Source organism: Cyanistes caeruleus, chromosome 2, assembly GCF_971803275.1.
Source record: "Cyanistes caeruleus chromosome 2, bCyaCae1.hap1.1, whole genome shotgun sequence".
Taxonomy (NCBI): Eukaryota; Metazoa; Chordata; class Aves; order Passeriformes; family Paridae; genus Cyanistes; species Cyanistes caeruleus.
Genome location: NC_141702.1, coordinates 2,437,494 through 2,452,477, shown reverse-complemented (window position 1 = coordinate 2,452,477; position 14,984 = coordinate 2,437,494). Strand labels below are relative to the sequence as shown.

Here is a 14,984-nt window from a genome sequence, read left to right as displayed (position 1 = left end):
TCCCTCTTTGATACATCTTGTGTGGGAATTTCAGTTCACAGGGATGCAAAGTAAGATATTCAATGACTTCCAACTTGTATTCTGGAGTCCTGTTCATCAGTGGACTTTAAAGCCTTGCAGAAAGTAATGTAAAAGTAGCAAACCTACAGTGAAATTAACACCATGATACTGTGTTTAACACAACCACTGGAAAAATGTGGACAACTTGAAAAAAAACACAACAAACTAAAGCCAATGATCTGCTTGTTTGTCCATGCAAAGGATTCTTACAGACCTCCAACACTTTTAAGGCAACTTCTGGGTAATTTTTCAACACTTGAGAGGTAAGAACACCAAAATTAGAGTATCTCCCTGCTGGTCTCACTAATGCCATACAGAGATGTTCAAAGTGCCTTGTTTATATTTGTACACTCAGCATATATTGCACTGACACATCTCACTGGTCTTCTTGATCTGGAACTCCTGTTCCCATCTTCACGTACTTTTCTACACATGAGATCTAGAAATAATGCTCCTGAGGGACTTTCACGTATTGAAAACAACTGCAGGAGCTTGGAATTTTCCATTAAAACCCCAAAACAAATATTGCAAAATATGGTATTACTGAACATGCTCCAACATTGACAACTATCCACAACTTTTTAATGAATAACTACAGCAAGCAATATTGTGAACTGTTACTTGTGCAGGACTTTGGTTATTTTCTCTTTTTAAAATATTTTAATAATCTTACCCTGTTTAAAGATCAATTTACAAAGCAGTTAATTAAATCAGCCATTTTAGAATCACCCTAATTTCATTCACCTCATTAATGAGTGGATATTCTCCACCACTTCATCCCCCCAACATTGCAGTAAGAGCCTCTTATCCTCCTGCACTCCTCTAGCTACCTGTAATTCAATTTACTTCCCCCTCTTTTTCCTTGTGAAATACAATCAACTGCAAAAGTAGCAAGGAATAAAATAAGATAGAGACAAGCAGAATGATTGGGGAGTATAGGAGAAAATCAAGATGGGAGATACTTTTCCTGAGAACACTGACTGTGGAGAAACTTTGCTGTAGGCAAACTTTGCTGCCTGTGTAGCAAAATATCCTCTACATCCCATGCTTTATCTGCTATCAATGCTCTCACCACTGACAATGGGCTTGGGGAGACACCCAAAAAAAGAAAGATAACCAAGGGAGAACAGCTGTGCATTTTTCTCCCTGAAATTTTGCAAGCAAAACCTCTGTAAATTTCTAATTAAGCTCAAAACTAAAAGTGACACATTTTTTAACAACTGAATCTTGCTCTTTAAAACAAAGTTTCTTTAGGTCCTGATATGAAAAATAGCCTAAAGTATCAAACTTATTTATATTCCTTACACTAACATAGCAATCATCCCCCCAAAAATGGTCCAATTGTACCGTTACAAAGCATTAAAACTTCATGTTCATCTTTCATGGCTCATCCAAAAGCAACTTGAGGTACCTGAATATCAGATTGAAGGGAGAAGTCTGAGGAGGTAAATAAAAAGGAATTTATTTTCCCTCCCAAACCCGCAGATATAAAATACCCAGCCCAATGCAGCACCACTCCTCCCCTTCTATGGGGATTTTGTGGTGTGGAGGCTGTTCAGGGGCTGCTCTCACCAGCATTCCCTTCCTTCTCACTCCACCAAGGTTTATTTAACTTCTTTTTTTTTTTTTTTTTTAAATTAATTTCACCCTTTGGATGTGGGGCTCCCCCCTAGTTTGACTGTTCTGATCTCCTGTTGGGGTATGTGGCCAGAGTGCCCTCCTCCTTTATTTTCCTGCACTGTATAGAGGAAAGAAAAAACACATCAAGGGTTTCTCACCTATTCTCACAGCCCAAGCCCACGCTGATGCAGGAATCATTTACCCAACACTTAACTTTCTAGGTGATGGAGCACAGCAGAATAATCCCATAAAAACAGCTACGAGCTAAGTCCATGTCCAATTGAACTTGCAGAAGTTCAAAGCAATTCAATTACCCGTTTGGGAATAAGGCCAGACAGCAGCCTTAACACCTCTAACACTTGAGAAAATGGCTCTGGACTCTTTAATGATCACAAGAAATCATTTTTTCCACTCTTCTACTCACTGTAGATGAGTAGGAAGCACTCTAGCATCACTGAGGAGATGCTCTTCTGCAGAGGTCCTTCTCCAATTCCCATTAAAATTCACTGCTTTATCTAATAAGCAAAGCTCAAGACTGACAAAACCAGTTGTGCTTTTTGCTGTAAGACCTATATTTGATATAATCTGCATAATATGGATGTGGGCATGAGCCAAAGTGTTCAGAACAGGATCCTAAGTCTGGTAATTGGTTTAAGAATGATTCTGATCAAGTCCCATCAACTGAGGAGAGCAGGATGGGGAGAGATGCCAACATTTACCCTTCTCTGACACATGGCACAGGGTAGGACCCCCCCCGCTCACAGGGACATCCAGGATTTGTCATCTCATTTATTACAGCACCAGCATTTTTCACAACATCACGGGCAGCTCCTTGGTGTCACTCAATGCCATCTCACCGTTCAAATGGAAGAGCAAAATCATGACATAAATTGTGGCTTTCCAGCTGAAATAGGTTTTTCTGAAGTACACAGCTAAAAATATAATTTTCTACAACTCGTTAATTACACCAGAGTTTTAACTACCAACACAGCTGAAAGCTGAACTCCTTAACCTGCCAGATTTTTCCTGTGTGTCTGTGCATCCACTACTGGTAAGAACTACAGCCTGAACAGCTCTGGAGGTGGATGTCCTCCTGATATTAAAAATGGGCATTAAGGATGGCGTTGCTATTTCCAGAGCAATGTAATTTGTTTATCACCCAGTCTGATATTCAACAACTGAATTCACATGAAATACTGCTCCGGATTCTTCCTACGAGAACCAGCAACTACAAAGAAACTCCACTTCCAGCTGCCCACTCTGAATTTTATAACCCTGTTTTAGGTTATGCAAGCTTGTTTCTCTCTCCACACATATTTATGAGATCTGAGAACCAAGCATAGCTTCATTCAGCCCTTCCTTTTCTACACAGAATCCCAGGCTGGTGTTGGTTGGAAGGGACCTTAAAGCTCATCTGCCACGGGCAGGGATGGCGCTGAGAGATGAGGTTGATCAGGGTCCCATCCAACCCTTTACCCCATCCCAAAAGATGCAGCTGCTTCTTACGAGATGCTCAAAGGAAGGGCTTTCATTGAGCTACAGCAGTTCCACAAACAGCACTGACATACAGCACCAAAAAATCCCAGAATATTCTGAGTTGGAAGGGACACACCAGGATCATCAAACCCAGAGGCAAAGACTGCGTGACCCTTCCAGGGCAGCTCTAAGGCACTGCTGGAAGAGAATTGGGGCATTTAGGGCATAACAGTATCCAGTCTTCTGAAATTCAACATTTGGCCTTTTCTGTTCTTACTGCACAAATGAATCTCCTTCAGTTCAGAGGGTGGGGAGGCCCTGGCACAGGTTTCTCAGAGAAGCTGTGGCTGCCCCAGGATCCCTGGAAGTGCCCAAGGCCAGGCTGGACAGGGTTTGGAACAATGTGGGACAGTGAGTGGCATCCCTGCCATTGGAATGAGATGATCTTTAAGGTTCCTTGCAACACAAACCATTGTGTGATTCAATGATTCACAGCAATATAAATATTTCAGAAGCACCTAAAACTTTGCACCATATTAAGCAAAGCTGCCTTCAAAACCAGGAGCTGATGCTGTGAATTCTGGGGCGTAACAGAGGATTAAGGATCTGACTCATCACTTATGCTCATCAGTTGCAACTCCAGTATTTTCAGAGGAGTTGTACCGGTTTTCAAGAGAGAGAGAGAGAAAAAAACCTCAGGCCTGAAGTGCTCATCATGTCAACGAACACAGAGCCATCCTCATCCATACGTTTGCATAATTATCTCCTGCAGTTGCATCTCTGGGTTCTGATTTTCAAAAAAAGGCCTCTTACTCCCATTCACCCTGATTCACAAACAAAATGTAATTCTTGTAATGACTGCTCTCATCCCGGGGAAACGAGAGCCTCGCGCTGCAGCGAGGAGGGAAATCAGGCTCCGAGCTGAGCCGCGGAGCCTCAGCATCACCAGCTCTGTTTAGGAATGCAAAACAGCGGCTCCGGAATGCAGAGCTCTGCCACACGCCTTCGATCAAAATGGGGACAATTAATAAGAGCAGCCTGAAACTTCTGAAAATAAATCCGGCGTAATCAAATACTCACCGCTACACAAATTAGAGGAGGCAAGCTGAGAGCAGAATATCAACACATCGTTTCTTCAGGAGGCTTCAAGTTTCTCAGCTGGTTAAAGAGCCCCAAACCCCGACTCACTGCTCTACACAAGCTGCTCTTCCACTTATTCTCTGAAATTCTCTGCTGATAAAATCATTTTAATGGATGCTGGCAGTGAGCAAACCCAGTCGTTTTGCCACTTGGGTGAGTAACTTACTCTGCTTTACATCTCTGGGAAAGAGAGAGAGAACTTGAGATTGATCTTACAAGGCAAAAATATAATATAAATGGCAATTATTGTCATAATCCAAGTCTTACAAAAGGGACTGACCTCTGACTAAGCACAGGGCTGGCAGCCAGATACTTCTGAATTCTACTCAAGGCACACACTGATTCACACTGACACCTTATCTGTCTAACCCTAACCTTCCCTACTTCCAAAATCTGGGTTTCCTGCTATTGTTGCAATTCTACAGCAACAAGGCAGGAATTCAAACTCTGAGCCTGGATTCAAGGGCAGAATGAGGGATCAGCAGGACTAACAAACAGAGAGAAAAACTGTAGTGGCAGCTGAGTGCTGAACCAGGGCCCAAAGCCCAAACCTGTGCCAAGAGCAAGGAGGAGCTCTTGGATTCGGGAGCCGAAGACTAAACTTTGGATATATAAGCTCTGTAAAAGCAGGAGTTGTGTGTTTTAGTTATAGTAAATCTCATGAACACACTGAAATAGTGTAATCCATGTGAAGAAACAGTCATTAAAAAAGTCATCCATAAAACTGAGAGACAGGTCTGCCCAGGACACCAGACTGACCCATCCCTGGAAGTGTCCAAGGCCAGGTTGGATGGGGCTTGGAGCAACCTGGGATAGTGGAAGGTGTCCCTGCCCATGGCTGGGGATGGGACTGGATGATCTTTGGTGTCCCTTCCAACCCAAACCACTATAGGATTCTATGAAAATTCGTAATTTGTAGTCATCAAGATTACAGCGTACAGTGCTGTCTTCTGCCTTCTCCATTTAATCTCGAAAATTTATCAATCCTTTATTAAAATCCAGGAAGAATCTCAGAATTCTTCTCCATTAATTCTGCCACTTGAGGTATCTAAATACTCCAATCACAAGATCTCTGTGAGGCAGGGAAATAACACTACACTAATTTTTGTGACCAAGAGCTCCCGGAGAGGGGCTGGACTTTGGACAAGTCCAAATGACTTGTTTGAAGTCACACAGGAATTTTGCAAGAAGGCAGACCAAGAGCCTGGCCAAACTGAGCATTTTCTCACCACACACACAGGGTCCATCCAGAGCATCACACATGACAAGGTGTAGGACAAGTTTCAAGCAAAGCCATTGCCAGGATTTCCACCACCTCTTCCACACATGAAGAAAAAGAAACATTCTGAAGTGTTTCAGGCACCTTCATTCTCCAGGATCTATCATCAGCACTCACAACTAAAACACTTCCTTTCAAGAGAAATTAATTACTTCAGGAAACTAAAATCCAAACCTAGCAAACAGTTGAACCTCACCTACTCCTGTTTTTGTGCTTAACTACAAAGCAAATTATTTTCCACTGGAAAAACAGGTTGCAAGTGCAGCATTGCTGGCACAGCCTTAGTGAAGACAGAGATTACACTTGGAGAACTCAGGAATAGGTAACAGAGTCTCCTTGAAGAAAATAAATCGTAATAGCAAAAACTATGGGCTTCTGGCCACTGCTGCTTCCATACTGAAGTTTTATTTTAGTTAAAAGTATTTCAGAAAGAAATTAATGTCCTAATTAATGCTTCTAAAGCAACAAACACTTCTTTGTGTAACCCAGACCCGAACCAGGGAAATTTCCTGCATGACAGACAAGACCCAGTCTAAATTCCACAGTGCCAAGGCCACCACTCCCCCATGTCCCCAAGTGTCACATCCACACAGCTTTTAAACCCTCCAGGGATGGGAATCCACCACTTCCCTGGACAGCTGTGCCAAACCTCTTTGAGGGAAAAAAGTTTACCATTCAACAAGATTCTTCTTTAGGTCCCTTTTGCTGTGAAATCATGAATTAACTCATCTGGTTTATCCTAAAGCAAAACCACAGGCTCAGGCAGGACATTGTTTCAGTTAAAGAAGTTAAAAAATCCAAATGAATGCTCCCAGAATCACCCACTATTTACACAATACTTTGTCACCAAAGACAGAAGATGAAAATCAGCTCAGTTTTCTGTTACTTGAGTTTAATTAACCTGATTTGTGTCACATTTCAAGGACACTGGACAGGTACAGCTCAGCCTGTGGTGATTTTCTAAGCCACTCTAAGTCCAGTACCTGCTCTTCAATCTGTGCTGACTTGGTAGGGTTCACACTCTTGTTCTTTCCTTCCAGTTGTGACAAGGCTTCAATCCAGTCCTTCTCCACCTGCATTATTCACCCTGATTTTCTTTTACTCACTCCCCAGACACCCCTGCCATTGCTGGCAGTTAAATTCATAAGCACTGGCTTGATAACTCAGGTAAATTTGAAGTGACGACAGTGAAACTGTCTGGTTCTATCAGAAATCATACTTTGAGGGATGTAAAACATACTGATGGTCATAGCTCACTATTAACACGTATTAATTAATCAATATAGACTACAAAGCTCAAGTAATTACTCCCATATTTATGGGGATAGAGATAAAGCTGTGTTGGCTACAGGACTTTAGATAAATTCTTAATTCCTGTGAGGCCAAGATCAAGAGTTCTGTGTCCACACCATGGCTCAAAATCCTCTCCAACACTGGCTCTCATCCTACTAAGGGTAAAAATGAGGCAGTGAAATGGTAACTGCACCCAGGGGACTCCTTCTCTTAGGAGTAACCCAACTACTCTCTTACCGTGGCAGTTTTGCAACTTTTCCATCTTAATCTTAATCACTTTGAATTCAAACTTCCAAACATTTTTTTTAAGGCTCCATTTGCTTCTTTCCCCTTCACAATCCCATTTACCTATTTTAGAAGATATCTGTGGTTTAATCTGAAAACTTTCTATCTAAATGGGTCATCTTGGCCCATTTCCTCTCATTTAATACTCTCTAATCCCCTCCAAATAGGTTCCCCCCACTTTTCCCTCCGTCAAAAATTATTCACCTCTACTTCTATTGCATCTTCCATGGCCGTGTTAACTGCACATACACTGGAATAAAATCAAGGAAGCCGCTACTGCTCTGCTGGGAGGAGGCAGCAGAAAACTGCACAGGGGCAGAACCTGACTGAAATGGAGCTGAAACACAGGAAATTTAAGCTATGCAATTCCACGTCTGGAAATTTCTGGCAAAAGCCCGACACAAAGTTGTGACATGTCCTTGTGCTCACTCAAAGCACAGAGGAGCTCTAAGGTCACCCAGCAAATTTCAAATTACCGGGATAACAAAGATGCCCAGGGTGATGTGGCCTTACCTCCAGACTTCTCTCCTGCTGTGAACCAGATCTTTACAATTTTAAGTGGTGATTTTAATAGTGAAGTCCAACATGCTTCCAGCTAAAAGGAAGAAGAGGAGGTGGCTCAAGGGACTGGCAGCAAAGTAGAAAACCACCAGTTTTGAACGGAACACTTAGCCACCAGCAATAGAAAATGACTAATTAATGGTTTTGAAATCCACTGGAGCTTGGTTTCCAACACTAAATCCCTGTCATTCATTATTTTTTTGCTGTGACTCCTTCTACAGAAGGCTGTGACTGCACTGCCACTTGCACTATCACGGTCCAGGGATAGATCTTCATCCTTGAAATAATCCATCTGGGAAAATGTGATGCATTCACAGCAGCCCAGCTCCTTGCTACCTATCCTGCAGAAAAGGTTTCTCTTTCCAGCTCAGTCTGACAGAAGGAATAATTTTAAGTCACGAGGAATCTGATTGCAGGGGACAAGCATTTGGTTGTGCCTGCAACAGGGATATTGCAAACAGCAATACAGAACTGGCCAGTGGGAGATGAGTGACAGCACAGTGCAGGTCAAGCCCTTCCTTTCAGCCTGACAAGCTTTAAAATTTGAATTTATTTGCTTATTTATTGAAGAAACAGCATGGAAACCAATTAAATTGAAGATATATGACAGAAGTAGTTAAAAGGAACAAACTGATTTCAAATTCCACAATGAGATTTGGACAACCTCGATTGGCACTGGGGCTCAAGATACTTGAGTTGCTTGAACCAACACATCCAGCACCAGGGTTAGGTGAGATGCCCCAGACTTTCTGTATCTGCCAGAGGCCACTAAACTGAAGGTGGCTTATCCCTTTCAGCAGATCTAGAATGGTGTTAAACTCTTTATGCCTCTCATTTGTTGAGTTGCTGTATGAAGATCTCCCCTTTAGCACTGATTTTTCTATGATTTTCTAAGAACTGTATCATTTTCCTTCTCTGTTTCAGTGACAGAAATGTAGAAGCACAAACAATACATGAGGCAGAACAAGTGAGGAATTCAACGTTACTACTCCTTGATTTAAATGTCCAGTTATTTCACTATCCCTGGTTTAAATGTTCCACTAAACCAGTGAAACTCTCCAACTCAACCAACTGCTCATAATCATTGCAACCATTTCTCTGCTATTTTTAGACAGTTTAACAGAACACCACAAAATTACTCTTCATTGTTACAACTTTCTTCAGTTTGTACTTACACTACTGGAAAAGTTCTGAGCATACTTTACATGAGGATGGGACGTTACAAAGCCTCTTGAGGGTCTTCAGTGTTATTCACCATTCTGTAAGACACAAGGAAAAGATCCAAGAACATTAGAGATGTCTGGGAGAGGCAAGGAGATCCAATCACATCATTCTGGATAATCTGTCACTAATCCAGACTCCCAGACTTCAAGGCACACGGCAGATTCTTACAGAGAAAGTTTATGTCTGGTGTTGTAATCAGTCCAGAGACAAAAATTTAAATTACAATTGATTTCTTTTGGCCACAAGTAAATTAATCTATGCAATCATTTAGCCTTATGACAGTTACCTACCCTTTTAACTCACAAAAGCTATTAAAAGGATTATTTGGCCAACATCCGCAAAGAGCTCAGGAGACAGGTACCGTGTTCTGAGGAGGAATGACCTAATAGAATTTTCCTCAGCTATCACTGCTGATGTCTTTTCCACAAACTAACATGGACTGAAAGTGCTCCAAAAGTCAAACTATTAACCAAGAGGAAAGAGAAATGCAGGATGTTATATCCAGGCAGAGCTGGGATAGAAAATGAGTGGATACACAGTAGCATAGGGAGTTGAACTGGATAATTTCCTCTGCTCCATCTGTAACATCAGCAATGGTGGATTGCTAATCCATGGAGAGCAATCATGGATGGACACATCTTGGCTCTTCTCAGTGGTTTAAAGTGGTCCAGGTATTAGAGAATGAGTCTTACTCCCTTGAGGCCTGCTGAAGACGCTGGGGGAGAACTGTACCTGTCCCAGACGGAGCCCACTGGGCACGCTGGGATGCAGAGGCACAGAGCTGGTTAGGCTGGAAAAGCCCTCTAAGGTCACAGAACCCCAGAATGGTCTGGGTTGAAAGGGACCTTAAAGCTTGTGCTGTCCCACCCTGTGCCATGACCCATTCCACTATCCCAGGCTGCTCCAAATCCCATCCAGCCCGGCCTTGGACACTTCCAGAGATCCAGGGGCAGCCACAGCTTCTCTGGGAAACCTCTGTCAGGGCCTTCCCACCCTCACAGCCAGGAATTCCTTCCCAACATCCCATCCATCCTTGCCCTCTGGCAGTGGGAAGTTATTCCTCCTTTCCCTCCAGCCCTTGTCCCCAGTCCCTCTCCAGCTCTCCTGGAACCTCTTTAGGCTCTGAGGTCTCCCTGGAGCCTTTTCCAGGCTGAATATTCCCAGCTCTCTCAGTCTGGCTCCAGAGCAGAGGGGCTCCAGCCCTCAGAGCAGCTCTGTGGCCTCCTCTGGTTTCACTCCAACACCTCCACATCCTCCCTGTGCTGAGGACCCCAGAGCTGGACACAGAATTCCATGTGAGGTCTCACAAAACAGAGTACAGGAGGAAAATCACCTCCATCAAGACCATTGGGTCACATTGTTACCCCAGCACTGCCAAGGCCACCACTGGCCCATGTCCCCAGGTGCTACATCCACACAGCTCTTAAATTCCTCCAGGGATGGTAATATTGTCTCTACATCGTTCTTTTTTTCCTTTTTTCCTCCATGAAAAAACTCATGAACTTTCAGGACCAAAGGCTGGGCTGAAAGAACTTTCCCAGAAGTGGCAGCACTCAGCTTTTGGCCACCAGCTTTCCTGGAAGGCTTAAGCCTGTCCACAAGAGCCTTCTCCCACCCAGCTGTGGCCATGGAAAGCTCTGGGCGTTTCCAGGGAGGGGAGGTGCTGAGAGTTGGCTGCTGCTCTTCCAGAACAACTCATCTGGCCCACACTGAGGTGCTGAGCTGCCTCTTTCTCCCCAGGAAAAGAGGTCACCAAGACAAATGGTCCCAGCAGACCCTCAGAGGCCTCACGTTCTGTGAGCTGGGAGAGAATCAGTGACACCAAACCACTGATGGATGGAAGAGCCAAACACCCAGGTCCCTCCCAAACCTTTCAGAGAGACTCCCCCATCAAACCCCTCCTCTGACAAATCTCCTAACTGCATTTTAAACATATTCCCCAAGGCAGTCACAAAAAATATGAGATCATGCTGCTGACTTCTTGCCAAATTTTAATACAGAGAGCTGTTTTGTTTTCCAAAGAGGAACAAATTAGACTTAAATATATACAAACTTTCTGAAGGTCACAGGGGTTAATGATAAAGAACTGGATTCCTCAGAGAAAGATCTGCTTCCAGGGTGAAGAATGTGGATGTAGCGAAGAAGAAAACCCAGAAAGGAAAGAAAAAAAATCACCTTCCATCATCATGAAATGCAGGATTAAAAGTAGAACACGAGGAGATGAGATAAGAGAAGCAAAGAAAAGGCTGCTGTAACTCAGGTTTTGAGATGACAAAGGCAGGAGGATGATATTAGTGATAGCAATGAAAGAGGAAAAAACTGGTATGGACCTCAGATGTTTTAAGAGAAGAGCCATTAGGATCTAGACCAAATTTGGGACGTGATTAGAGGAGGAAGATGAGCTTTTCCAAGAGACTCCAGATCTGTGAGTGCAGACAGAGGACGAGGGGATTTCAGCAGAAAAAAGCAGCAGTAAATCCATGAGAAAATAGGGATAATTCTGGTTTTGCTGTGTTAAAGTGTCAGGCAGGTTTATTACACTCAGAACCAGAATTACACTCAGAACCAGAATTACACTCAGAACCAGAAATTATCCCAGACTAAGGAAGGAAGGACAGGGAATGCTCAGGTCTGCCTTGGGAGCAGGACTGGTGAAAGGAAACCCAGCTCCAGAGAAAGGAGAGGAAGCTGGTGCTTCCTCCGGCCGCTGCCAGCCCCGAGCGGCCGCTATTGAAAAGGGGCACAAACAGTCTTTGACTCCACTTTGGTCTAAAGTTCAGTGGCACAGAAATACCTTCCCCACCCCCAGACACATGTGAGAAGCTGCTTCAATGCTTTTGTCACTTAAGGGGCACATCAGGAACAAGCAAACCCTTCACCTAAAATCTCAGTCAAAACAATTCAATCCTGACCAACATAAATTCCATCAGCAACAAATCCTGATTCTGAATCATGACTCAATATCCCTTTCCCTCAGTCTCCTTTCAGCACAAACCAAAGCAGTCTGAGCACAGCAGCCACGGCAGGTGTCACCACTCTTTGTGGTGATACGGGAGTAAGAACTCACAAACCTTTGCCCTTTTCGCATTATTCATTAAATAAATTATCTGCTAACCCAGGGAAAACACAACCAGCTCCCCGTCCTATTTCTGGTAGAGACAATAAAAAAAAAAAAGTCACCATTAATATGGAAATCATGGCTGCAGTTGTAGAATCGGATGTAATGAACAATCTTGTCCCCAGCTTAAGTTGCTATAAAGGCAGCTTAAATTTACAATGGATGAGTCTTCATGGCAATCTGTTTTTCAGATATTAAAAATCTCATTTTCTCGGTGCCAAGGACAAGTGGAAGTGTGAAGCACTGGAGTATCAACTCTGCATTTGTCTCACTTGACATGAAATCATTCTCATTTTAGTTCTGATTTTTAATACATTCTTGGGATCCCCTTCAGTTTTCTTCATTTCTCACTGTGTGCAATTAAATGTTTTGAAGTAGAGTTCACCCTGATCCCCACAACACCCTGCAGAAGCAAGGAGAAAGTTACTTGGTAAAGATGAGGCTGATATCACTTATTTGGAAGAGAAACTCATTTTCTCTTTTAATTTCTGAGTGACTCACACAATATAAAAATATTTTAAACAAAGCCACCACTTTGTATTTCACTAATACCTTCCTTGGTGAGCTCTTAAAATGGGCTTTACAAATAACAAACTAAAAGCTTTTGTCCTTGGGGAAGACAAACATCACCATTTTGACAAAAGTAAAACATGAACAGAGGGGCTGAATTCTTGGCTTAAAGCCACCCAGGGCAATATCAGTGGCTGAACACAGCAGAGGCCCCAGCACTACAATTGTCACACCACTCCTGAAACCACCAAGGTCCAGGCTGCTGAAGAAATTCAGCCCTAAGAACAAAGTTCTAGCACTACTGAACTCACAGTAAAGGCAGATCCCCATGCATAATTACAAACAATTACTCTCCTAGAACACCAAAAATTTAAAAAATTAGGTACTTCACTAAAAAAAAAATATATATATATATATATATTTTTTTTATTTTTTTTTTTTTCAGTAAAGGGTTAAGATCTGCTCTTTTATTTTGAGGTCTGTAGGAATTGTCAGGTTTTCTGGGTGGACCCTGTGCATGTGTGTTCACCTGTCCGTGAATGTGTGTTGGGGAGGTTCAGGACATCAGGAGGAATTTCTTCATGAAAAGGGTTGTTAAACATTGGAATGGGCCCAGGGAGGTGGTGGAGTTCCCATCCCTGGAGGTGCCCAAGGCACAAATGGGTGTGTCACTCGATGTTCTGGTCTGGGTGACAAGCATCTGCCAAAGCTGGGACTCAATCCAGTTGGATGGTTCTGGAGGTCTTTTCCAACCTAAATGATTTGGGCTTCAATTGGCTTTTCTAACTGAGGCCAGTGTGAAGTAAAGCTGTTACCTAGGTTAACTTCCCTCCCAGGACATCTCTCCTCAAAACCAGCAAGACACCAAGGATCCATCCACTCCAGTTCATTCTGGTGATTAATCACCCTCTCCACTACAAATTTGTGCTTGATTTCTACTTTGAATGTGTCTGGCCTTACATTCCAGACAGCAACCCTCCTTTGTCAGTCCCAAGTCCTTTATTTCTGGGAGATGTTCAGGCAGGCTTTTATTTACCAAGTGCTTTTAAAAGTCCAGGTACCGCGTTTGTATCAAAACTTAAATTCATCTGGGTACACGCACAAAAGTAGGACTAGTGTCCAAAATACTGGAGCTAATCTAGGACTCTCTAGCCCATTTTCCCAAAATAGGCATATTAGGAAAAAAAAAAAAAAAATTAAAAAAAGCTTTGCCATATGACTCAAGGATGTGTTTTATTTGTGCCCTGGGAAGCAAGGCTAGGAACCTTCTCCAGGCACTGCCACCTCCTGAGCACACCCCACGGCTCGGTGACGTGCAGCATCCAGTTCCACGTGGAAATCCTTTTATCCAAGCTCCCTGCTCGAGCAGGGCCACCAAAGCCAGTTGTTCAGGACCATGTCCTGAGTATCTTCAAAATTCAAGATTTCATTTTCTCTCAGCAACCTGCACCAGTGAGTGGAAAACAGCAAAAGATCAGGCCTTTTATGAACACAAAAATCTTTGGAAAAAATGTTCAGAAGTCACCTCCAGCCATTGCTGTTTTCATTCCTACTGTGACTGTGTTGTTTACCAAACCTTTCACAGTGCAACCCTGGAGCAGGCCATATTTTGGGATTATGGTGAGGGAATGCAGCAGCTCCTTGTCAAGTTAACAAGTTTACAATTTCTTTATGGGATCATGGTTTTTCTCTGAACTCTGCGGGGAAAACAATGACAGAAGAAAACAAACACCTTAATCTTATGATACAGCCACAGCTTATCATTTATTACAGGGAAATGTAAAAAAAGCAAATAAATGATTTCTCGTACATTATGCCCTGCATCACATCTGCACAGGACAATTAGCCAAGGATCACAGACAAAACTGTTTCTCCCTTATCCTCCCTCCCAAATCCCATACAAAAGAAACCTCCTTGCCCAGATTTAGTGGAATTTCCTAGAGCACGAGGCAGAGGCCAGGCTCTGTTTTGAGGCAGACTGGCAACAGATCCCACTATAGAAAAATTGAAGTCACAAGATCATGAAGTTTCCCAAACTCCAAGGCTTCCAGAAAGGCAGAAATGACCATCAGTATTTCACTGGAAAGGACCCCTGAGCTACTCCAGAATTCCCAGAGATCCATCAAAGGCAATGCAATCCCAGTAAAAGGATGTAATTTAGTGTTGCTTTGTCCTTAATGGCAGCTGGAAATGAAATGCTGTCACCAAGCCACCTCTGCAGACACATTTGAGCAGAGCACCTTGGTTGCACTTTGGTTATTGCTTACAAATGAGCTTCCAGCTTTAACATCCCCACCACCTACACATGTATCTCCTGGATTGCTGCATGTTGACCCCTCCATCTACAGCTAAAAATTTGCCTGGAATCAAAGACCAGGCTTGAGTTGTCTTTTCCAGCTGAAATTACATGTGAACGTC

General features: G+C 43.0%; 1 protein-coding gene across 41 annotated transcripts in view; it reads right to left on the bottom strand.

Annotated features, from left to right (window-relative positions):
• HMBOX1 (homeobox containing 1) overlaps window positions 1–14,984 on the bottom strand; it is a 117,228-nt gene that overhangs the window by 62,250 nt on the left and 39,994 nt on the right. For 19 of the 41 annotated variants that reach the window (XR_015282652.1, XR_015282651.1, XR_015282653.1 and 16 more), the window contains exon 2: window positions 8,890–8,973. Coding sequence is in view for 16 of the 41 variants with exons in the window: in XM_086875538.1 (XP_086731664.1) it covers window positions 8,890–8,912 (23 nt within the window). In the remaining 25 variants the exon portion in view is untranslated. Of the gene's footprint in view, window positions 1–4,236; window positions 4,477–7,357; window positions 7,749–8,889; window positions 8,974–14,984 lie in introns of those variants that run through there. The other 22 variants (XR_015282654.1, XM_086875546.1, XM_086875565.1 and 19 more) reach the window with 7 other exon arrangements.